We start from the raw sequence: 25,084 nt of genomic DNA, 5'->3' as shown, positions 1-25,084 counted from the left end.
AGGGGGGCAGTTGTCTTAAATTCAGGGATTCTTGGATATGGGTAAATACAGTACGAGACAAAATTTGGCACTGCTCAAGTCAGCTCATAACAGGTAACCAAAAGAAAGTGATTGCTTCAACCTTCACCTTTTTAATCAGATTCAATTTGCTCCATGAGCTGGTGTCACAAAAAAAACTTGATTAGCTAGACCTGGACACTTCTCAGGTAACCCAACTTTCCATCGATGCCCTAGAAATGTACAATTGCCTGATTCTTAAACTGAAGGCATTTATAAAAACTGATTATTTCAAGAGAGTGCAATGAAATTTACAGGCTTTCCACCAGAAAACCTTACTGTCCCATGTTAGATGCAGTCAGAAAGAGGGATTATGATCAACAGTGGCCCAGAAATTTTATAATTATTAGTACCAGAAATTCTGACAGACAGCCCCCCATTATACAAACACACATCCAGAATACTGGTATTCATAATCACAACACATTTTGTCCCCTGAACTCTTAGGCAGATTAACTCTCAGAACACTAGGAAAAAAATCTATTGGAGGAATTGGGCAAAGAGGGTTTTTTCCAGTTTTTAGACCACCAAAGGAAACCTAAAAGACAGAAGAGGAGGAAATGTGTTCTCAAACTGGTAGTACATTCACTGGGGAGCTTCTCCATCCCCTCCCCCCACCAACATATAAAAAAAAAACCAAACAGCTTTTACTTACCACTGAAAGATTTGTGAAGTTTGCAGCAACATATACCATGGTTTGTGTCTCAGTCTTTGAGTCCAAGGGAATAAAAATCACACATGTCCAATAAGCTTTTCTATAGGCTCGTTATGTGAGATTTTGTAACATTCAAATAAATGCATTCAGTTATAGACTTAACAAAGCTAAAGTGGTCTTTATGCAACTAAGAATCAAGCTATGCTTGTAAACTAAAATCCAAAGACTTTGCAAAAAAAATGATATTGAATGGTAAAACAAATACAGAGTACAATCTGAACATAGTGTAAGTAATTTAAACTCATTTACCTGTAAAGTACATATTGGCAGGAAGAGCCGAACTACGGAATTTGTAATATCCATTTCCTGGGAAACGGATACCTTTCATTACTTCTACACTTGATGAAGCTAAAGATGAATCCATTCTTTCCAGCTGGTAGATGGGAGAAGGCCCATTAAGTTCTTTAGGTTCATTCCAAATTATCTTTACCATTGTGTTGTTTACTCCTTCAGGATGAGGGGCATCGAGTTTTCTTGGAGCTGTGTATAGAAAAAAAATTGTTACCTATGCATCACTGGCCAGACTGCATTATTTTATTTATTTTATTACACAGTTTGTTATTTTACTTACATGAAGCTGAAATAACATGGTATCTCCTAAAGTATCAGCATAAGATAGACTTATTTTATTCTGCACAATAGGTTGTGTGTAAGGGATCCTGTTTCAGTTTCTGATCTACTAAACAATAAATGCAAATTTCCACAGAACCCCTCTGCTCTGCTATGGAACTAATGGAAAGTCTCACAGGCCATGTCCACATGAGCGTGGATGTTTGGTTCCCCAGAGACAAAACATTGTGCATGTTTGGTTAGCTGGGGACAACTAGCAGCAGCATACCCTGTTACCTCTAATTGTTCCCATAAATGCCTGTGCCACATGCCCTCTGATGTGCAGCAGGTTACCCCAGGTGGGGTAGAGGATGCTTTACCTGGGCTCCTGGGGCCTTCTGGGACTGCAGCACTGGAGATCCTGCCACTTGAAGCCTGGCTGCCAGCTGGAGCGTGGCTCTGGGTGGCCAGGCTTTGGTTTTGAATGGCACACACTGCTGCCACAATCACTGCTCTGCTTTTTTTTCTTGTTTTTTTTTTTGGCATGGGTGTTTTTTTACCCCTGGATATTGAGGGGTCAACTCCCCCTCCCAGCCCCACTCCCACTGCATTGTTCCCTTGTTGAATGTGCGCTATGTGGCACATTCAGAACAGCTGAAGGTGCAGTATGTGTTTACAGGGCCACATACTGCACAGCCTTTCTCGTTTGGACATGGCCATAATATTTAGAGATGCCTACTCTCAACCCAGTAGCAGTGCCTCATTTGATTCCTCAGACATGGTTCCCTATTGTGCTTTGAACACAGAAAATGGGTTATATAAAAATCTGAAGTACCTCCTCCATACAAACAGAGTTGATGTTATCTCCATGATTAAACTCTTAGGTTTAAATCCTGCTTTCCTTTCTCTAGGGTTCCTTGAAGGCATATGCCCTATAGAAAAGGCTCAATAAAGAGCTAGAACCCAAGTTCAGAGGAAGAATTTGACTCCTTAACAAGGCCCAGATATATTTTAACATCTTGGTACATAATATTACAAAACATTTGCCACTAGAATGAACTAATCCAGGACAGAAGGAACACAGCAGAGTATTGGGGGCCAGTACATGAGTGATTGCACTCTATCATTAACCTCTCTGTTCCTCATAGTATATTTTTCAATGAGCAGTATTCATGTACACTGATAATTGCCAACACAAAGGAATGTTGCTTTGACTTCCTTGCCTGAAAACTGGTTTGCTACAGGACTCTATGAAGCTGAAACAAGATTGCATCTGAAAGTATCAGCATGAGATAGAGTTTTACACTATTACAATGGTTTCCCTACTACTAGAACAAATGGATGGGTCAATCTATAGTTGAATTATGAAATACATTCTTTACCTTTTTAAAAACACTGTACAGTAAGCCACTGGAGGGCAGCATGACCTGTTTGGATAATGAAGTGATGGTCATGCAGGTGTGAGAGGAACTGATCAGCAGCAAAACAGTGGAACTAGCTATTGTGCATGGATGATGTACAATATGTTCTTTACTATTTATGGAATCCATATTCATTTTATATTGTTAATAAGCCCCTTTCTCTCACTTTCACTGTGACATTAATACATATTTAACAATTAAAAGTTCACTTTATGCACAAGTAAAGAGACAGTGGAGAACATGTTAAAGTTTGCCTGTTTCCATTATGACTTAGTATATGCCACCAAACTCTTTTCAGGAATATTGTTATAGGGACTGAAATGCAGGTCTTCAAAATCTAATCTATTGCTTTACAGAATGCTAGTGTATGAGTTCACTGTACAGAGTTTTATTTAAAATGAATTAATAATATCTATTCTTGCCTTTACAGGATCAGTAACATGTTTTTCTTTCCTTTCATTAACCTGTAGGATATTATTATTTCTTTTCTTCCAACTTGATAAATATTCCTCTTGAAGATAATCCCTCCCGACAAACACCAAACACATTATGGGTTGGAAATTCCTGTTTAACCATCATTTATGACTTCACAGTCTAATTAGTATCACATGATACATTAGAAATTTACCATGTCAAGCAGTGCAGCGTGAGGTCATAAGCTTTCCCTGAATAAGTAGGGCAGAGCATTAGTGAATCGCAGTATTAATGCACAGGTTTAAATAGAACACATGGCTTAACAATCAAAACTTCACCTTTGAAGAGACTTGGTGAACGTCAGCATTTTAAACATGAACACCAAGGTTGAGCCCCTTGGTTTGGCTTACTGATGCTAAAACACAAATACTAAAATTCATTATCCCTAAATTGTACACAGTTAGCTAACACATAGTCACAGTTATGACAACAACTGTATCTCCCTTAAAAGTCCACCATTAATAAGTGGCAGTTGCTTGGACTGTAATTATGGCATCCCTGCTACCCAAACTTGAAGCTTTTATGGGGCTTATGCAATTAACTACTTAAATGCATCGTAACACTTGCTTCTCTGACAGGGAAGTATTGATTTTTTAATCATTTTCAAGTCTCCTCTAGCACAAATAAATGTACTACAGTTACAGTTAATGCACTGTGTACACGCATTAAACACTGGCATGACACAATTTATTATTTTGTGATATATGGAATAGAAGCCTAGCCTTTCAGAAAGTAACATCTTTGCTATAACATTCGTATTTAAAATACAATGTCCTTGGGACTTGAGAATTCTCTTGCTTGCCCACAATAACAGTATTCTTAATACATTACTACCAAAGTCCAGAACAAAAAAAAAGAGAAAATAAATCTAACATTGGACTTTTATGCTACTAAACACTGAAATTAAAAATATTCATACCTAAAAGATACAGTATACATTTTCCTAAAGGTGTCACTGTGGTACCTGTAGCTACTTTGTGAAGATGAATTGACTATAATTTTACCTATTTAATTTTTTTCAGTCACATTCTGTTAAGACACATCTGTCAAAATAATGAGCTTACTGTATTTTAGTAGATTCAAAGTCACATTTTGTGTATTTTAATTATGTAGTTTTAATGTCTTGCTATATAATACATGCTTAATATATTATAAATCTAAAACAGTATTTAAAAGCCCATGATTGCTCCATGCCACTGTGTAACAGAGGGCACAAAAAAGACCAATAAAGACAGATGGTCCATACGTTTATGTTAAAGTCATGTATCTAAATATAGATGTTGCTACATAGGTCATTACAAATAAGCCTTTCCCATGTGTGTGAGCACACACACACATATGAAGTTGGTAAGTGAAGAGCAGTTAATTCTGTTTTGTTTGAAATAATATCATTTTAGTTTTAGAATCTAAGACAGATGCCAGCATTTCACTCTGAACAGATGGTAATTCCATCTAATAGTGCATCTCTGTATTAGTAAGGTCTGTTGTGTATACAAACAGTAATAAACACTAGGTAAGGATCAAAATAAATTTTAATTGTTGACATTAAATTCTGGCAGCCACGGTTCTAAGGATACAATATTCTTTTCTCAAGTCTGTCAGGTTTACTAATATAAGCGCTATAGCTTTTCCATAGACTGCCAGATTCCTGTCCCAGTAATAATGTGTTCACACCAAGGCTACTAAATCTTTACCAGTCTATTTGCTTACATAAGTTTGAATGAATAATTCTCAGTGTCTTTCATGTAGATGATTGTGTAACCATAAGTATTACCGTGCAATTAGGAATTTAAGGTTTTCAGGAAGTGCTTGTACTACTTCAAAAGGTAGCAGTAACAGTAAAGGAGATAAATACTTACACTTTTGATTATTTTCCATTAGAGTTCATAATGTAGCCTATACAAATGAGAGTGGTCATGAACCTCACAACTGTTTTTTGGGGAGAAAATTTTGGGAGGCCATCATATTTACTTTAGTTTTATTTAGCTTGCAAGTAAAGGTGGACAGAGCCAGACATCCTTCAGTATCCCTACTGCTATTGATCTGCAAGACCTTACAATTGCTATAGCATGCCCAGTACAAACTGTGCTTTCCAACACACTCCACAGTAAGCCGTCCTTAGCTGCTTTTGGGTAGGGTGACCTATAAATCTAAAAATAAATAAATAAATAGAATCAACATGTCAGCAGTAAATGAGTTAAGAAATAGTGCTTGTGCCCTCCTCCAGAGAATCATTTTAGACCTTTTAGGAGAATGTTTATGACATTTGGGAGGGAAATTTTTATGTTAAAGCAAAATTCAAAGATACCCATAATGGCTGTCAAGAAGCTATATAATAACAACATGCATGTGTTACAATCATATATCTTTAAAAATAGATATAATATACAGTATTTTTTTTAAAAATCATGAAAAATATATTGCTTCCACCATATGGGACAACCAACGACTCACCAACCGATTTAAGATGCAGCATATTGAGCTGACCATATGTTACAGTGCTGCTGAATGGCTGAGTGATTCATGCCCGTCACATTCTAGTATATCAATTAAAGCTCCTTGAAGTCTGCATGATTTGTGTCTCTGTTATTAAACCCTGCTAATTCATCCCACTTACACATCTGTTATAAATCTCTAGGAGTGCTGCATGATTCATGGCAATCTGTGAGCATGGTACAGCAAATTCTTCTCCTTGTAATTAACAGTAAATTGTTTTACTGCCATGCAATGAATTTTTCAGTTATATTGCAAATGAACTCCTAAATGCACGGTTCTTTCCTAAGAACTGACTTATATCATTAGGCAATTAAAAAGTATTGCTTTGAACCAAAAGCTTTTAATCAAGAGAAATACAACTTAAACACAGCTTTAAAACCATGCAAATTTGACATACCGGCAAAAGAATAATTTGAGCTAATTTCTGCAGTGTAATGTGTGTTCTGCTGGGAGAACAAACAAATAACTTTTGGCTTCCTACTATTTTACTGAGGCTCAAAGAGCAGTTTAACTACAGCTTGAACACTTGGCAAGACAAGTTTGAGCAGATACTGTTTATCTCAGAAGTTACTTAAGTCATCTGTCATTACCAAATTTCTCAGATTACTTTACACTTCTCTAATTGTAAAACAGTGCCTTTATTCTTGAAATAAATAATTGGATAATTAGCCAAGCTGAATCATCAGAGGATTCCAGTGCTGTTCAAGTGTTTTTGTCAAAGGTGAAGCAAATTCATTTCAGCTTTTCCTCTGCAGCTTTCTGAAGAGGCTTGCTTTGATTTTTTTCCCCGTCTACATTCTTGGCAGCAGCCTCAAATTCATGAGTCCATACATCAAGTCAGTAGTTTAACAACAAATGAAATTAAATTCAAAGAAGGGAAACTAATTGAAGGACAGCAACAAAAGTGTTTGGTAATGTGCTTTTTAATATGGCATGCCACATTTGCATGATAATTTTTCCTTTTTAGCATGGAGCAGAAAGTGACTAGCTTAATGAGGGATTATTCACGACAGGAATGAACAAAATGCATTCATAACTAAGAACAAAGATTGTATTATGAAACGAAAACAGGCAACTGCCGAGAAGAAACTGGATGATTGGTTTATGCATTATGAATAAAAAGGTAGAAAAATATTTATATTAGTATTCACTAATGACTATATATACAAGATTGTTGTAATTAAAATTATAAATTAACATATTAAGAGTGCTTGTTTAATCACTTTGGGTCCTATTCATAATAAAAAGACTTATGTACATGCATGCAAAACAATGTGTGTTTTCAGACCAGAAGCAAACAACCATCATATTTTACTTTTGATACAGAGAAAAAACTTAATGCACTGCTAATTACCTGTTTAATGGGATATGGGTGGTTTTAAAACTGAGGCACAGCATTGTGCAGAAAAGCAATCTATGATGGGTATAAGCAAATGACTCATTGTTACTGTAAATGGAATGTTGCACTCCAAAAGGGATTGCACTGGACTTTATTCATAAACGGATAAAAATGGGCAAATTGCTCAGATTAAAAGGGTAATCAAAAAGAAAATGGCATCAAGGTGTATAAAACAGCACAAACAGGCCATCAGAATCATTATCCCAGTAAACCCAGAGGCAACTCCATAGCCACCAATACAACTGCTTGAGGAGTCTGCCAAGAAGCCAGATGCAGCTGCTGCTGGAAGAATATCTTCTACAAATTAGCTTCTGAACCCTGTAATTGCCATCAAAAGCACAGGATCAGAAATACAATGTGCTGGGGTAAATAGCAGCAATCTTGAGGCTGGGTTTTGGTACCTCTTCTCTAAATAATGCTCTAAAATCCAAGTGTAAAAAAAATCTTAGAAAAGGACAAATGAAAGACAAACTTAATTACAAAAAGTAAGTTCAGTCACATAGTAGTTAATGAAACATAGCTCTATAGATTGTTTAAGGCATGCTTTGACTATTTGATATTGAGATCTGTAGGATAAGCAATTGCTGTACTGGGATAGTCCTCACACAGCTAATTCCTTTCTGCTGAAATGTCACAAACTTGAGGGGGAAAAAAAGATAAATGTTTTTGCGTCTGACTTGCCTGACAGCAAATTTTGGAGCACCTGCATGTTTTGTGTTTGTGAGTACTGCATCATGTACATATAATGCTATAATGTTCCTGCTTCACCAATGACCTGACTTCAAAAATGAATTAGAAACACTTGGTATCAGTGTGCGTGTCTACACGTGCACTGACATGTATCTACACGTACACCATAACTTAAAATTACTGGACAGTATGGGTGCACATCTATATATGCATGCCCGTACTGCACAGTAATTATGACAATTTATGCCAACTAAGGAGTAAACTTGCTACCTACGTGATCCAGTTACTCCCAAGTCAGTCCACACAAACAGTAACAACTCAGGAGTAAATTTTCTACCTATATCATTTACAGGTAGCAAATTCACTCTTGAGTCATTGCTGCACAGTCTGGCACATGTAGATGCCTTACTACTTAGTAACCCTGTTTGTGTGGACTGACTTGAGAATAACTTTATTTCCAAGTCAGTGCACACACAGAGCGTTACTGCCTACACGTGTAGACACTGGTCTAAAAAACACTTACTGTGCAGTAACTTTCCAGTTTCACTGGAATGTACAAGGAGGAATGCAAGTATTCATACTCTTTTCATGCAGCAACATTTTTTGAAAATATTTTCTTGGGACCAATATTCCATTGGTGGAAGTTGACATAGCTTCTCATGTCTCCACGAAACTATCTCCATTTATAGCAATTGAAAATTTGATCTGTTACATAAAGATCTAACTCAAAAAGAGAACAGAAAATCCCTTTGAAAAAAATTAAATAATAATGATAATAATAGGCTTTAAGAACTATTATAAGTAATAGGTAACAGGCAAGTCCTGCACTGAAAAGTCATCAGGAATTTGAAAACGATGAGAGTTGTAGATGAAGCTGAAAGTAGGATTTGGCTGTAGATATTCACATTTAAAAAATGGAGGTCTTGTATATTTACAGGCAGATTCTATTTTAAGTTACATTTGTGAAACTCTTTTGACCTCAGTGGTGGAGTCTACATGTTCATTAATGCTCTTTTCCTAATGTACATTAAGTTTAGTACCTCTGGGAATTTTTACACGTGCTCTGGGAGTGGAGCAGGAGAGGCGTCTTATGTATCAGTGTCTTGTGTATCAGTCTCCCCATGCTGCAAAATGACAGCATGGAGGCTTTATCTAAAGCTCATTGAACAGCTTTAAAGTGCCCCACCCCAATTTTTCAGTGCAGGGATGCTGATACATGAGAGACAGAGGCTGGCTGGAGCATGGTAATTATCATGTTCCAGCAGACTCGATTAATCAAGTCTGCTCTGACGTACTACAATTACACAGCATCAGAGCAGCCTCCTGGCTCACGTGCAGGCACCCTCTAATGTGAGGTATTAAATTAATAAACATTGGCCTGTGCTCATGTATAGTAGAGCAAGCACACACTTTTTAGATGACACTTAATGCGCAGAAGCCTGTTTTACTGTGCATTAGTATAATAGCATGGTTTTTTATATGACGCTTTAATAAGCAGTAAAAAGGCTACTGTGCATTAAAGTGCATGTGTAGATGTGCCCAGTAAGTAGAGACAAATGAAACTAGAACTTAGTCCTTATATTTTCAGTCTAAATATTTAAGAGAAAACTCACGTTGTATTTATCAACCAAGACCTTTAACTTTTCGTGGGTTAACATTGCAGCTAAGAACATAAAGCAGAATAGGCTGTAAAGGAAAAGTTAATGCCAGGTAAAGATACAATTTATTGGGCAATGAAATTATCTTTTCTGCCCATCTTTTCTGAATAAAGAAACTGCTTTTTTTTTGCTTTGTTTTTAAAAAGCTAGCTGTTTGTGGTCTTATATCTGAAAATATCCTCTTATCCAGGATCTAACTCTTGTACTCAATATTTCCCTCCCATGTGTATAAAGAAAAGGGTTCTGCCTTTCAGAGCTCAGTATTCTTCTTTATTGTCTTGGCATGGTTGTGATCTTTCCCCTTCACATCTTATTGCACCAGTTTTCCCGAATGATCTCCATCACTACTGTCAGCCTAGAACCAGGTATGCTTACTTAATCTTTTTTTTCCTCACTTTTTTCCTTTTACTTTGTTATTCAACTCCCTCACTCTTCTTTACTTCTTACACATCCAGGTTCTTTTTCCTGCAATGAACCCATCCTGGGATGGGCTTTGTTTTAAAATTTATTTCAAGATTATTTAAACTATTGTTAAGTTATGGTTCTAAGGATTTGCTATGATGTAAAGACCTGGAAAATTACTGTTGTGTCTTATTTTTGGTAAGTTCCACTATTGGACAGTGCCCCAGATATATAGCAGTCATCTTCTCTGTCTCTTTTTCTTACAATTTTAAATTACATCTCAAAAGCTGTCACTTTTCCTCCTCTGAATGCTGCTGCTTCTACTAATTTGATGCCTACTTTCTTCCCTTGTTGCTGTGTTCTTCTGTCATCCCTTTTCATGTCTTAAGCAAAAGGCACCATAGCCCAGGTGTACTCAGGTATATACTCCCCATCTCCAATTAAAGGGAATTGTTAGCTGGCAGGTGTGCTGGGGGTGGGAACTGCAGATTGCTCAGTTTCCCTATGTCCCTATAGAACCAGGCCAGGAAAGTCAGGGAACTTAACTATATACAAATTTATTTACATTGACTTATTACAAGGAAAAGAAACATGAATATAAATATATGTACAATGTATATATATATATATGATATCTAAACCACTATATATGATATCTAAACAAATAACATAAACAATACCCTCTGGATAAATCTATAAAACCTTATACCAGTGTTCCAGATACAAGTCACAGGTAAGTATCTGATCTAAAACATATAAACTCCAAAATAAACATAGATAGCCAACAAATAAACTATAGATAAGTATCGGTGAACAATAAATAAGCCACAAATAAACAACAGGTGAAATAATAGCAACAGGGGGTCCCAGCAGAGCCCTAGGACTCTACTAATTTACATACATGAGAGTTCACAAAATATAAGGCATGACATCACACCACTTATGTTGCAAGAACCTCAAAGATAAACTTAATCCCAAACGGAACCCCAATGCCCCCGGGCTTTTTCCCAAGCCCTTCACGGAAGCTGGTAACTTCAGGGGGAGCCCTGCCAGTGGGACTTCCACTTTCAGGAGCCCTTAACTAACCAGGGGGACTCCCTGTCCCCTGTGAGAATCCTTTTTCCCTGCAACTCACGGCTCCCAGGCCTGGAGGGTGGCCCTTGTCCTCTGCACCAAGCTGCTCTCTCACTTGCGGTGGGCTTTGGGGGATTGCTGTTTCCTGGAACAGGGCTCCACTATGCAGGCTTTCTGGGGCCTCTGGATTGGCCCTGTCTGATGGCTCAGTAGCCCGAGCACTGTCTGGCTCCCTGGACTCAAACTTCTGATATGGGTTGGAGGCCCGAGCCACCACATGCAGCACCAGATTCAGTCCACTCCTGGACCCCCTGTACAGTGCCTCTTGCACCAAGCTCCCAGCCTTATGCCAGAGGTTGGGGACCTGAGCCACCCAAGTACTCCAAAGATCCTGCTCTGTGCACCAGCCTGTGCACCATGTCTCTGGCCACATGCCAGAGGATGCAGACCTACGCCTCCTCATGCAGCTCCCAGGGTCTGGATGCCATCCATGAACCATGCTGCGCACTGAAAGCCTAGCTGCTGGAGCCATCCACTGTTCCCCACAGATGGAAATCTTCAGGGGTGCTTCCAAGCTCCTGCTTCACCCTGATGAGCAGCTCTCCTCAGCTCTTCTAAGCCCTGCTCTTCTCTCTTCTCCGTCCCCAATGTATCTCCCTTGTGCTGGGCACTCAGCTCCTTTTATACTCTTCAGGGCTCCACCCCTGAAGTCTTCCCTGGCAGTGTTGTAGTCTACAATCAAGTCTGGGGGGCAGCTCCTCTTCCTGAGCCCTCAGGAAAGGGGCATGACTTAACTCCTCTTGCTGCCTCTTGATTGGTGTATGGGCTCCAACAATCAAAACAGGAAAATCTCAAGCCTGGTACTCAACCCAAGCTCCGAAAGGCAAGCCTGCTACAGCACTAAATAAATAAAGTTGTAATGGAAGAGGAAGTATGATAAGGTCTCCAGGAGTATTTTTTGCCTTCACAGCCCTTTGCTTTAATATCATGGTTATGACCAGCATTTTTTGAATAAGTAATGATTATAGATGCACATAATTTCAGAGAGGAAGCACTTGTCAATTCCGAAAATAATCTGCCTTTTACTATGCCTCAAGCTGGATTCCCAAAAATGTAGACAATCTACATCACCAGATATTTCTGACAATCTTAAGTATTTAATACAGAATGTTGTCTGAATGTCATTAAACTAGACAGTGTTTTATGGTTTCAGTCTTAGATTACTTTATATTAAAGAGAACTCATGTATGATAGGACAGATCAGTACTTGAATCAGAAAATAGAAAGGTTGTACCCAATACATAGGGGAGAGTATGCTTCTGTAGCATGTTCCAATCTTCCCTTTTATCTTTATTTTTACATGCAACACTGAGAAGTTCTGTAATACTGACTGTTCCTTTCACTTATCCAAGCCTTAACTATCCATGCCAACCACTTCAAACAAGATGATGGCTAAGAAATGAGTCTATGATGGCTACATATCTGCCCTGATTCCTCCAAGAAACCTAGCCTTCCAACTATATCACTCTCTGCACTGGCATACCTTTTATGCACAAAAAGATGTAATATATTACATGCACAAGCACATACATTGGTTTTAATACTTGAGTGCACTAGATCAGTACTCACTCAGATGAGGCAGGTGCATAGGTAGCTGGCTCCCATTTCTCCTACTATTATCCGAGGTACAGTCGGGACCCAGTTCAACATCCAGTACAACTTAACAAAACTCAAGGCCATTGTAAGGTGCTGAACTGTATCAGGCTTCAAGATCATTGCACTAGAGTGTACTCTAGTCATACCTCTAGCAAGCTGCCTCTGCCAGAGGGTGGCATATAGGTAGCGTAGCTAATTCTTTGACAGAGATTTCTTCATACCAGGGGAAGCCTCACATGCCATTTCAAGGAAGATTTAATTTTCCTTTACCACACTAAGTGTTATATAAAGGGGTTTGCATGGACCATGATTAGATCCACTGTCTTCACTACTAAGAGAAATGTTTTCTCCAGGTATAACCAGGTGCTGCCCTTATGCTTGTATTAATTTTAAAATGATGAGGTGAGGCGGGTTTCTTTTAAACTTGCTAATGAAATATATATTTTAAAAGTACGTTCCCAGGATGGAACAGCTGTCAATATAAAATTGTGATGGAAACGGTACTAAACACTTAAGGGTAGGACTGTAAACAAGAAAATCTGCTATACAAAATGGTGTTCAAAATCCACATGCTTCATTCTTTTTTTTTAATGTATAAGCATACAGCATGGAGAAATCATCACTAGTGGTATTGTTAGAATTAATAGAACCCAAAACAAACCCGATCCCTCCATCTCTTAAAATGGCCACTTCAAGATCTTAAAACAGTCAACAGAAAAATGCTATAATACAAAATGCCTATTAAACCTGGATCTGATTGCTACTCTATTTTGTATTCTCCTGTCTTCTTTAATGTATTAACACAGCTGGGGAGGAGACCATCATAAACAAGCTGTCAAGCTTAACTGAGCTAGTCCTTCTTGATCTTCTAATAGATATATACATGCAAAATCAGACACTTGTAATAATAACAAAGAACTCTATTTGGCCATATTCATATCTGTGATTATTAGCCCGTTAGAGCCCTTGGAACAGTGACATTCCAGGAGTATACTGCTGTACAAGCCAGCACCAGTTTGATCCTCTATTTCCTATATAACAATTGGGTGTGTAATGCAGAATAAATTGTTTATAATGAGATGATTTAGTCTAAAGAGAATCAAAGTGGACTAGGTGATCTTCTAGGTCCCTTCCAGCCCTAATAGCTATGAAATCTAGGAAAGTAACATTTTTAAAGGGCCATAGCATTCAGAGAAAATAGAAACTTGCTGGGCAACAGAAACTGGTGAGCGAGAGGACAAATTACATTTTCTTTCACTGAGAACAAGCACATAGGTAATTTATGGATGGGCAAAGGGCACAGCAAGTCATAGAAAAATCTATATAGCCAAAGTTTCTAATTTTTTTTTTCATATTGTGGACCATATGACAAAAGGACCACCTTCCTCCTAGTCATGGTCAGGTACAGACATTATACTTTTTCCAGTTTAGGTGGTCAGAAACAGGTCTATACCTGTAACAGATCAGTAGTTCAGGACACATAGACTGCTTTAACAGTGATGGATCCCAGTCTAAGATAGACCTGGACTGATGTAGTATTGGACTTATTGGATCTAGCTTAGACTGGTGAATCAAACATCAGTACCAGGTCTGCTGCACATAAAGGTAGGTTGTTGTCCACCAGCATCCCAGGGGACATTGCAGTTCCCACTAACCTTCCCTTCCAGACAGCTGCAGCTTGGCTGCTCCAACCAAGCACCTAGCCAGCCCCTCAGTGAAAGGTCCCTTCCAGTCCCTAACATCTATGAATCTATGTATCCATGGGGGAAATCCTGTGACCCTCCCTGAAGCCACTCTAGTGCATGGTCCAAAATGTCCATCCCTTGTCCAGGTTCCATCTGAGCCCCAGGACCAGGCACCGAAGTGGTTCCGAGGAGGGCTTGCAGGATTTCCCCCACCAACACCATATTCCCATCTGAGGCTGCTTCCTGTGCAGCTGTGGGGCTCCAGTCCTTTGCAGGGCAGGCAGCCATGCTTTTGCAGCTGCATAGAAACTTCAGCCCCAAACTCAGCTCTGGCCCTGGAAAAGAGAGATTGTGTGAGCCTTTACTGGACCCACTCCAGTGCATGGTCCCAGGCCTTGAATGGAACCAAGACAGGGAGGAAAATTCTGTGCCCTGCTGACCCAAGCTAGGAATTCAGGGTGTGCCACTGGAACCATGCTAAGCAGCTCGTGAACCCTGCTCCTCACCTCAGTCCTGCCTGGGTGGACCCCTGTGTCCCCCCGCCAAAGCCTAGGGGCCCTCATGCCACTGTGAGTAGGGGCAAGAAGACCACCCTCCACTGCTTTCCTGCAGCTGACAGCTGCCTGACAGATGCCAGGACAGCAGGAGGAGGCATGTGTCTGACAGCCAATCAGGGATGGTACAGCCATTCAGCTGTGCTCAGCTGCCCTCGGCAACCTCCAGCATGCTGGGAAATGTACAGTAGTGCCCCTACCTTCTGGCCTCAGTAGTGCAGGCTTCTGTGTGCCCTCCCACACCAAAGGGCAAATGTAAGTTTTATTTGTTCCCAATCCAATCTATACAGTTTAGAGAAACCCGCATAGATTTGATCGATTCTGCCTCGGATTTTTTGAATGTTTGTACTTAGCCCATCCATCTTTCATACCCCCATCCTTCACATCCCCATTGCTTACCTGGAAAAGTTAATATTGTGAAAGCATTTAATGTATGTTACCTGTCTGCAAATAAGAAAACAGCAATGTGACCAGCTAATGTTTCATAGTTGGTTTCATAGTTGGTAGGGTCAGAAGGGACCTGAGCAGATCATCAAGTCTGACCCCCTGCCATGGCAGGAAAAAGTACCAGGGTCAAACGACCCCAGCAAGGTGTTCATCTAGCCTCCTCTTGAAGACCCCCAGGGTAGGAGCCAGCACCACTTCGCTTGGAAGTTGATTCCAGATCCTAGCTGCCCTGACCGTGAAGTAGCGCCTCCTGATGTCTAGTCTGAATCTACCCTCTGCCAGCTTGTGACTGTTATTTCTAGTCACTCCTGGTAGTGCTTGGGGGAACAAGAACTCCCCCAGTGCCTCCTGATCCCCCCTGACTAGTTTGTAACAGGCCACTAGATCCCCCCTCAGCCTTCTCTTGTGGAGGCTGAACAGGTCGAGGTCCCTTAACCTCTCCTCATAGGGCCTGCCCTGCTGCCCCCTGATCATGCAAGTGGCCCTCCTCTGGACCCTCTCCATGTTGTCCACATCCCTCCTGAAGTGTGGCACCCAGAACTGGATGCAGTACTCCAGCTGCAGCCTGACCACTGCCTCATAGAGTGGGAGGATCACCTCCTTGGACCAGTTCAAGATGCATCTGTGGATGCATGACAAGGTGCAGTTGGCCTTCCTGACTGCCTCCCCACACTGCCGGCCTATGTTCATCTTGGCATCAATGATGAGTCCAAGATCCTTTTCTGCCTCTGCACTGATGAGAAGGGAGTTCCCCAGCCTGTAGGTATGGTGCTGGTTCTTCCTCCCCTGGTGCAGCACCTTGAAATTCTCAGTGTTGAAACCCATCCTGTTCTCAGCCGCCCACCCTGTAACCTGTCTAGGTCCAATTGCAGCCTATTCCTCCCCTCTAGTGTGCCCACATCCCCCGACATCTTCGTGCCATCTGCAGACCACCATCAAATGATACGTGCAGCACAGAATTGGAATTTATGCTTCCAGTATTGCAGCTGTATGTTTAAAATGCAATACATACATCCATAAAGCAAAATGTATTGATTTGAAAAAAAAATCCATATAGGCAAACACATATGCGCTTAGTGTACTTCTGATGCAGGCATACAAATATTAAATGCACACAAGCTTGTCAGAGTTTGCAAGTGCAAATCATGAGAAAGATGCACAACTCTGATTATTGTATAAGCTAGGCAGTTTGCAAAGTTTGCTACTTTTGCATGTCTTACTTTGCAAATGTGGCACAAACAGATTTACAAAGGAAAACTGATTCACCAGCTTTAAAAAGTGTAAGACTTGCATATGGACACAATTTAAATACACAGGTGTACAAAAAAACCCCAGAAGTTAGGCTATAGCATGAACCTTTATGGAAAACATTTTGTTTTTTTTCATCTGTCAAGGTAAACAAATAATAAGCCAGTCAGTTTATATTAATACAACCCCTCTCTCTGTCACTCTGCATCAATCTATGATCATCTATAATGGCATTTATTAGTAGGCTGCATGTCAACTTTGCACTTTGATACAGATTATTTCCTTACCAGCTGCTAAGGTTTGTCCTGTGCCTGGCTCACTGGTTATGCAACCAATTCGATTGCAGAGAGTAACAGTGAAGTAGTACCTTCTGTATGGTTTTAACTCTGTCACTATATAGGACAGCTCATGAGCTTCAGCTATATACAAAACCTGCAAGAAAAACAGATTTGAAGATGATTCTTGGTTAATAATGTTTTCATTCCTGTTAATCGATGACATGCTAACTGATAACAAACTTGACTTGGAATTTGCAGATTCTTGCATTTAAACATGGAAAGCCTTGCAAAGGCCCGTTAGTGAAAGAGGATTATTTCAAAGAATCTCAGCAAGCTAGGATTTAAATAATAATACTTCCATCACACTGTTTTATGAGGTAATAATCCAGTTCCTGAGTGGATAAATGAGGAAACAAAGTTATTGCCTCGTAAAGCTGTGTGGTGGTGCTGTTATCACCACAAACAGTATATAGATGACGTTGCCATTAAATATTGAAATCTGATCACCATGGAATAAGCGACACAAGTAGAAAGCACTCTAACAGGAGAGATGGTCCAATTTTTCTACAAAGGATTAATGGGAAGATATTTTATCTCAATTCTAAAGTCATTTGTCAAAAAGTTAGAGAATGGTGAATCTTCATAAGAATTTTTTGTTTAGTTGAACCGTTTATTGGATGTTTGTTAACTCTAAAAATTGGAGTAGAAATTTCACATATTTGGAACACCAGCTCTAAAGCTCTTTGCAAGCAATTAAGTTATCACTTCAACAGCCCCAAGAAGTAGGTAAGTTATTATCTCTATTTTATGAATGAGCAAAATAAAGCACAGTGAACTCAGAAATTGTATAATCAAAGCCACGCTGGAGACAGAAATAGAATCATAGAACCAATGAGTCGGAAGGGACCTAGACAGATCATCCAGTCCGACCCCCTGCCATGGGCAGGAAGGAGCACTGGGGGTGGCAGGGGTCATAAGACCCCAGCCAGGTGCCTATCCAGTCTTCTCTTGAAGATTTCCAGGGAGGGTGAGAGCACCAGCTCTCTGGGAAGCCTATTCCAGGCTCTGGCCACCCTTACAGTGAAGTAGTTCTTCCTAATATCTAACCTAAACCTATCCTCCCTCAGCTTGTGGCCATTGTTCCTGGTGACTCCAAGGAAGGCCCTGGTGATCAGAACTCAGCAGCCATGGCTGCCATTCCTTTGCTTTAATTACCAGGCAATACTTTTTTACTCACTCTTTACATTTGTAGCATAACAGTATTAACCATAATAATTAAAATTAAAAAATGATATTGTCAAGCATCCAAAAATGAGTATGGCCTTAAAATAGTTACAGCTGAAAACAGAGATGTTTGCCCAGTCCCATGGCTCCAGACCCTGGAGCTTTAAAAGGAAGCTAACTGCTCCAAGAGTCAAACTGAAACTCTAAGGGTTGACAATGCTAAAAGCGATTTTAAAAAATGCATATTACTGAATAACCTCAAGGTGCATGTGCACATAAACAACATGCATATCCACACATGCACACACATATATGCACTGCTTGAAGAACCAACACGTGCATGGTTTGAGAGCATTTAAATAATTTTCCTGAGTTTGGTCCCTCACATCTAGGAATTGCTGCACTGACCACTGAAATGGAGGAAGACACACCAGAAGTACAAGTTAATATCTATTTAACAACACATACAACATTATAATTCAAAAAAGAGAATTTCATATGTTAATGGGCAAGGAAATTAGACAAACAGGTTATAGAGGCAATAAATCCATAAAAACTGACTGATAACAAGAGTACCTGGGAAAGTGCTGGCAAGATTTTCTGTTCAGTAACTAAGTTGATGCTATACCCCATCACTTCTCCTCTTGCTAAATTGTCGTGTGGTTTTTCCCAAGATACATTGAGAGAATATGGTGAAATGGGGAATACTGATGGAGACGGCATTAATATGGGAGCTAAAAACAAATAAATGTGATAATTTATTGTAAAATAAATAAGAAATGTGTGTCATTCAAGTTTTCTTACTGTATTGGAAAGCACTACCTGTTATAGACTATAACACTGATTACCCAGGTCCATTTTTTTAAGGTAAAAAGTAATTTTTGGATTTAAGTGAAATGTTTATATAGTTTCTAAAATTCCATAAAAAGGTAAAAGTAAAATCTCATCCCTACAGACTAAAAAGCTTGAGGTTTTAATGTTTTTAAAGATATATTAATCCCTTCTTAATATCTCTGTAGATGGATATGGGTAAGAAATACATTAAATGAAAAGCTCTCATGCAAAATAATCGTGCAAAAGTCATAAACTTGGAGAAAGCAAAAGCTGATTAATATTTAAAAATCTTAAAAGATATATCATTTGCTGGACAGGTTTGAAATTAACAAGCCTCTTCCTTCTTACAGAGCATTTCTCCTTGTCTTGGATAGCTACACCTGTAAAAAGATGGTTTGTACTGCAGTTAAATCCCCCACTGATCACCTTGTAATAATAGGAGCCCAAATCACAGCATTTCTGTTATGTACAAACAAAACACTAACAGACCTCTTCTCCAGTACAAATTTGAGACTTTGTGATATATACCATTTCAAAACATATAATCATAAAGACCCAATTTTAAAAGGGGACTTAGCTTAGCCTCTCATCTTGTTGGGACCATACAACTGAGGACATGATTTTGATCAGAAATCTGGGCATCACTGTCATAACTGAGATGTTTAATGCTTTAAATGCCGTGGGTAACTAATACCAGAACTTCAAAGAAAAAGAGCAGTTCCAAGTTAAGCATCACAATTTGTGAGCATTATTTCCAAAAAGCAAGTTAAGGGAGGAGCACTTTGAAAGATCCAGCTCTTATTTTAGGTACCTGGCCTTATTTTGCTTCCTCAAAGCTGAGCTCTTAAAAATTCAATCCTTCTTCTGAGGGCTAAACACATAAAATGGTGGGGATGAGATCTTGAAAAATTTAGCCCAAAGTGACTAAGAGTGTTTATACACATAATCCAGGAGTTTGGCGGGGGGGGGCTTTAATATTAGAGCATTTCTTGGTTCGGCTCTAATTAAAACGCCTAGAGCATCACAGGTATCAGCATCTCTGCACTGAAAAATGGTGGTGGGGGTGCTTTAAGCTGGTTAAAACAAGCTTTAAAGTGCCCCCGTTGCTACCTTTCAGTGCAGGAACACTAATACACAGGACACTGGAGTCTACTGGAGCACAGTAATTACCACACTCGAACAGACTCAATTAATCAAGCCTTCTCTGACACACTGTAATTACAGCACATCAGAACACCCTCACTGCACATGTATAGGCACCCTAAGGGCCTTGTTACATGTTGCACTTTGAGCTACTTAAATGTTGATCAGTGTTAGTGCTAGCTCGAGTTTGGAGCAGTCACACCAAAGGCTAAAAACTTTCTCTGACTGTCCATGACCTGCACAGCTGTTGTCACTTGCCTCTAGAGGGCTGGTGAGCAGCAGCCTGACTAGGAGCTACAGAGGTGAGTTGCCACTACAGGGCTGGTGAACCAAGACAGGCTTCTATCCCTACTGTCAGTGTGGGGAAGTGGGTGTAAGAGATGGGTTGGTGAGGGGAAGACGGGAGGCAGAAACATAAATCTAGGAGGTGGAGAGTTAATGGGATGGCGATGGGTAATGAAATGTGAAGTAGAAAGGAAATGTTGGGGAGGAAAGGGTGAGGAAATGAAGGAAGTTGGCCACTGAAGGATAAAACAAGCAAGCTAAAGAAGTATGGGTTGGATGAATGGGCTATAAGCTGGATAGAAATGTGGCTGGATTGTTGGGCTCAACGGGTAGTAATCAATGGCTCAGTGTCTAATTGGCAGCCGGTATCAAGTGGAGTGCCCCAGGGGTTGGTCCTGGGACCAGTTTTGTTCAATAACTTCATTAACAATCTGGAAGATGGAATGGATTGCACCTTCAGTAAGTTAATCGGTGACACCAAGCTGTACAGTGTAGTAGATACATTGGAGTGTAGGGCTAGGATTCAGAGTGACCTAGACAAATTGGAGGATTGGGCCACTTAGGATGGAAGAATCCCATGGACTGCTACAACCTAGGGACTGACTAGCTAAGCGGCAGCTGTGCAAAAAAGGACCTTGGAGTTAAAGTGGACGATAAGATGGATATGAGTCAGCAGTTTGCCTTTATTGCCAAGAAGGCTAAAACCATACTGGGCTGCATTAGTAGAAGCATTGCCAGCAAATTGAGGGAAGTAATTATTCTGCTCTATTCTGCATTGATGAGGCCACATCTGGAGTACTGTGTCCAGTTTTGGGCCCCCACTATAGAAAGGATGTGGACAACCTGGAGAAAGTCCAGCAGGGGACAACAAAAATGGTTTTGGGGCTGGGACACATAACTTCTGAGGAGAGGCTGAGGAAACTGAGTTTATTTAGTTTGCAGAAGAGAAGACTGAGAGGGGATTTGATAGTGGCCTTTAACTACATGAAGGGTGGTTATAAAAAGGATGGAGCTAGACTTTTCCCAGCGGTAACAGATGACAGAACAAGGAGTAATGGTCTCAAGTTGCAGCAAGGGAGGTTTAGGTTAGATATTAGGAAAAACTCTCATTAGGAGGGTGGTAAAGCACTGGAACAGGTTACCTAGAGAGATTGTGGAATCTCCATCCTTGGAGATTTTTAAGGCCCAGTTTGACAAAGCACTGGATGGAAGAAGGCCTTATATTTTAATGAACTTGGATTTGGGATTGGGATGTGGGGGATGATAATAATGCTTCCTGGGGTGGCCTGGAAGTGAGAGTGGTGAGGGAAGGCACTTTTGGGGAAACTGCTGCCCCTCCCTCAGGAAGGAAGCCCCAGTTCATGGGGACCCAACCCAGCCCCTTGTTTCCCTACCTCCTCCCAGAACCCACTCCTGGACATGTCCATGGCCTGTGACCTGCCTAGCTGGCATGTGCTCTGCAAGCTGTTTGCACAGGGTTGCACCCCTGGGAGTGGAAAGATTGCACCCATGGGGGCAGAAGGGGGAGTTGACTTGTTGCTAGTACTGCTCCCTGGGCTGCAGAGTTCAGGAGGTAGAAAGTTTATCCACACAGAAGAGGGTGGGGCGGGGAGAGAGGAGACTGCCTCCTGGGATGCTAAAGGACTGCAACTTCAGCAGCTCATCTGTGGAGAATGGCCCCACATTAATGGAACATGATCTGGGTAACATGCATCAGAGAGAAACCTGCCCTGGAGTGGCATAACTTTAAGCCACCTAATTGTGCTTAAAACTAGTTTTGGTGTTAATGTCCAGACAATCCAGGGGTTAAGAGCTCCAGGAGCTGCATAAAATTAATGTGTAACGAGGCCCTAAGGTTCCAATTCAGGAAGCCACTTTACCACATGTATATAGTAAGATTTGTCCTTAAACACCCTTTTTAAACAGGAGTTCTCAGTCCTGAATCAGGGCCTAAACAATTACTGTTCAACCCAAATGAATTTCTTCCCCCAAACCAGAGTACAGTATAATCCGAGTTGAGTGTAATGTAGCTGCATGTCTTTCATGGCTCATGTTAAGGCTCATATAGTCTCTAGCCTTTCACAAAGGGGAAAGGTTAATGAATATCTGTCCAAACAAGATAAAAGAGTGACAGAGAAAAAACTGGGTAAAATTCAGAAAACCAAACTGTGGTGTAGTTTGTTAAAACTTACGACGTAACAGCATTTTTTTAAATAATGATTTTCTGAGCCAAGTCTTTTTAAATTTCTCATATTCAATTCCCCCAAAATTTAAGTGAATTGTGGATGAGTGAAATGAGCAGAATTTGGCCTCATTTGGCAAATATCATGACTGCTTTTTATTACAATTAAAAAAAATAAAGGTGAGGTTGGGGGAGGGGAGAATGGGGATAATATAACCAAGTTACCTGCCTCTGCAGTTTTTTCTGAGATCCAGTGCGATGATGTACTACCAGCCATATTTACTGCTGAGACACAGAACTCATACTCTGTGAATGGTTCGAGGCCAATGACTCTGGTGCTGGTCTGAGGTGGCATTAATGCATTTTCATTGGCAGACTCCACAACTGGCTGAGGATTGAGCCATCCACTACTTTGGAAAATATGAGTTTCAGGTGGCACATGACTTCCATCAGACTGTGGTACTCCTCTCATGTAAAGTTCATACCTTATAATTATACCTAGAAATAACAGTAAATGAACAAAACTAATTTATAGTAGATTGATATGCAGCATTCTTGCAGTTCAATTAAACTATCAGTGCTAATATATTTTAAATCCTAAGAATCTAAGAATAGAGAGCAAAGAAAATGAAATACCCCACAATGTGTAATTTTAATACCCGTAAGAGTTCATATTTCCTTATTTTCTGCTAGCCTATCAAAACCAGACATGCTATTTTCATTTGGTTAAACCAATTATTAATCAAATTAACTATATGATTTTCTTAGAAATGTAATTTTGGACATGAAAATCTTGGGCTAAAGCATTGTATTTAGTTTTGTTATACTTGCATACAGAAGAATAGATAAAAGGCCTGAAAGAATGTCTTAATTTGTTCCAAGGCAGAAGCCTCCTACATGGAACAAAAGTGATTGTAGAATGCCTATTTCAAAGGAATAAGTTTTTGTGCAATAGGTAGGCCCTTATTTGTATGGGAACAATTTACCTGCTTCCTTAAACCAAAGTTATTTTTGGTGGGGAGGGATTTTTTTTCATCTAATTTTCCTTTCGAGGGAGCTTATTAACTTGGAAAAAAAGTCCCAAGGGGTCACAAAACACACCTGGACTAAAATACAATACAATATTTAAGCACATGTCTAACTTCAGGTATATCTAAACTGCAAATTGAACTATAATGTAGAGCAGGGGTAAGCAACCTACAGAAAGATTTTATCTGGCCTGCAAAGCCAGGACTCATGTGGCAATTGGTAGTGAGGGGAATTGGTGGCAATCAGTGACAAGGGGAACTGGCAGCATATGGGGGTAGGGGGAAGCAAGGATGATGGCCCATCCTGGGACTGAGCTGCATTGGTTTGGCCCACTCTCCCACAGCAGCCCAGAGCACAGCCCCATTAAGCTCATTGGCACTACTCACAAATTTTAGGTTAGACACATACTCTTGTACCTTGTTCAACAATGGAGAAAGGAAAAAAATAAATGCAAAAGAACTGAATCAGAAACAGCTAAGGAGAAAGAGATCAGGAACATCAGCACAGCCAGAAGGTGGATAAGTATCATAGTGGTAAGGGTCTGGGGCCAAATTCATGTAAGACACTGAATGGATGCCTCTAAAAAAACAGCTTGTCTTCTCATCTTTTGAGAAGAGAGAAGGAACTAACTAGGCATCAAAGGAAATAGAAAAGAGAACTCACAGCTGTCTGCTTTTGCCATTACATGTAAGTGATGGTGATTTTAACCTACAGATAATTAAATTGTGTTGGAACTTTGTTATTCTCTGTGTCATTGTTCAAGAAGAGGAGTAACATTATTAAGAATTAAGTCAAATTAAATAGTGTACATAGTAATTTTCATCTTCTTCAATATCCTTTTAAATTTTAGAACTAATAGGAAGATGTTAGTAGCTCTTAGGGTATATCTACAGAGCAAAAAAGATCGTGTGATTGTAGCCTTGTATATATATTCATGCTAATATTAATCTAACTAACACAGATAACAGCAGTGAAGACATGGAGGTATAGGTTTGAACAAAGGCTAGCAATTAGAAGCCCACCTAAGACGAAGAGCACTGGGGGATCCGGGGGGGGTGGTGTGAAGTGGTGTGATTGCACCCCCCCCCGGACTGGTATGCCCTGCAGGAGACTTCTGCCCCACCCTTCCCCTCCATGCTTAGAAGCATGCCCCTTCCCCTCCATTTCCCTGCCTGACACTGCTGTTTTCCATGCTGTCTAGTGGATGGGGAAGCTTCAGAGCCATTGCTGCCTTCTGTAGCCAGGCTGCATAGGAGCTAAATTCACCTGGGAGAACAGCAGCAACTGCAACAGCTGATGAGCAAGGGGTTTCCCCTTCCATGCACTGCTCCCTGGGGAGACAGTGCAGGTAGGGGAAACCCACCCACCACTGATGCCACTGTTGCTATCCCAGCTGACCCCAGTACCTGCACGGCCCTGCTGGAGCAGGCAGGAGTGGCTTTGAAGCTTCCTCCAGTCCTAGACAGGAGGGAAAGCAGCAGGGGTGGGCAGAGGAAGTGGGGAAGGGGCAAACCTCTTAACACAAAGCGAAAGGTGTTGGGACTATTAGCTGCTTTGGGGTCTTTAAAAACTCCCTGGTGGTTC

General features: G+C 40.3%; 1 protein-coding gene across 1 annotated transcript in view; it reads right to left on the bottom strand.

Moving 5' to 3' along the window:
* USH2A (usherin) overlaps positions 1-25,084 on the bottom strand; it is a 653,616-nt gene that overhangs the window by 491,947 nt on the left and 136,585 nt on the right. The window contains exons 17-20 of the mRNA XM_090031530.1: positions 22,697-22,969; positions 18,625-18,761; positions 16,813-16,990; positions 1,022-1,252 (exon numbers count right to left, since the gene is read on the bottom strand). Of these exons, the coding sequence (XP_089887656.1) occupies positions 1,022-1,252; positions 16,813-16,990; positions 18,625-18,761; positions 22,697-22,969 (819 nt within the window). The remainder of the gene's footprint in view (positions 1-1,021; positions 1,253-16,812; positions 16,991-18,624; positions 18,762-22,696; positions 22,970-25,084) is intronic.

Source organism: Crocodylus siamensis, chromosome 1 (assembly GCF_052110815.1).
Source record: "Crocodylus siamensis isolate JL-2025a chromosome 1, ASM5211081v1, whole genome shotgun sequence".
NCBI classification, from domain to species: domain Eukaryota; kingdom Metazoa; phylum Chordata; order Crocodylia; family Crocodylidae; genus Crocodylus; species Crocodylus siamensis.
Note: the sequence above shows the minus strand (reverse complement) of the source record. Positions and strands in the feature narration are given on the sequence as shown.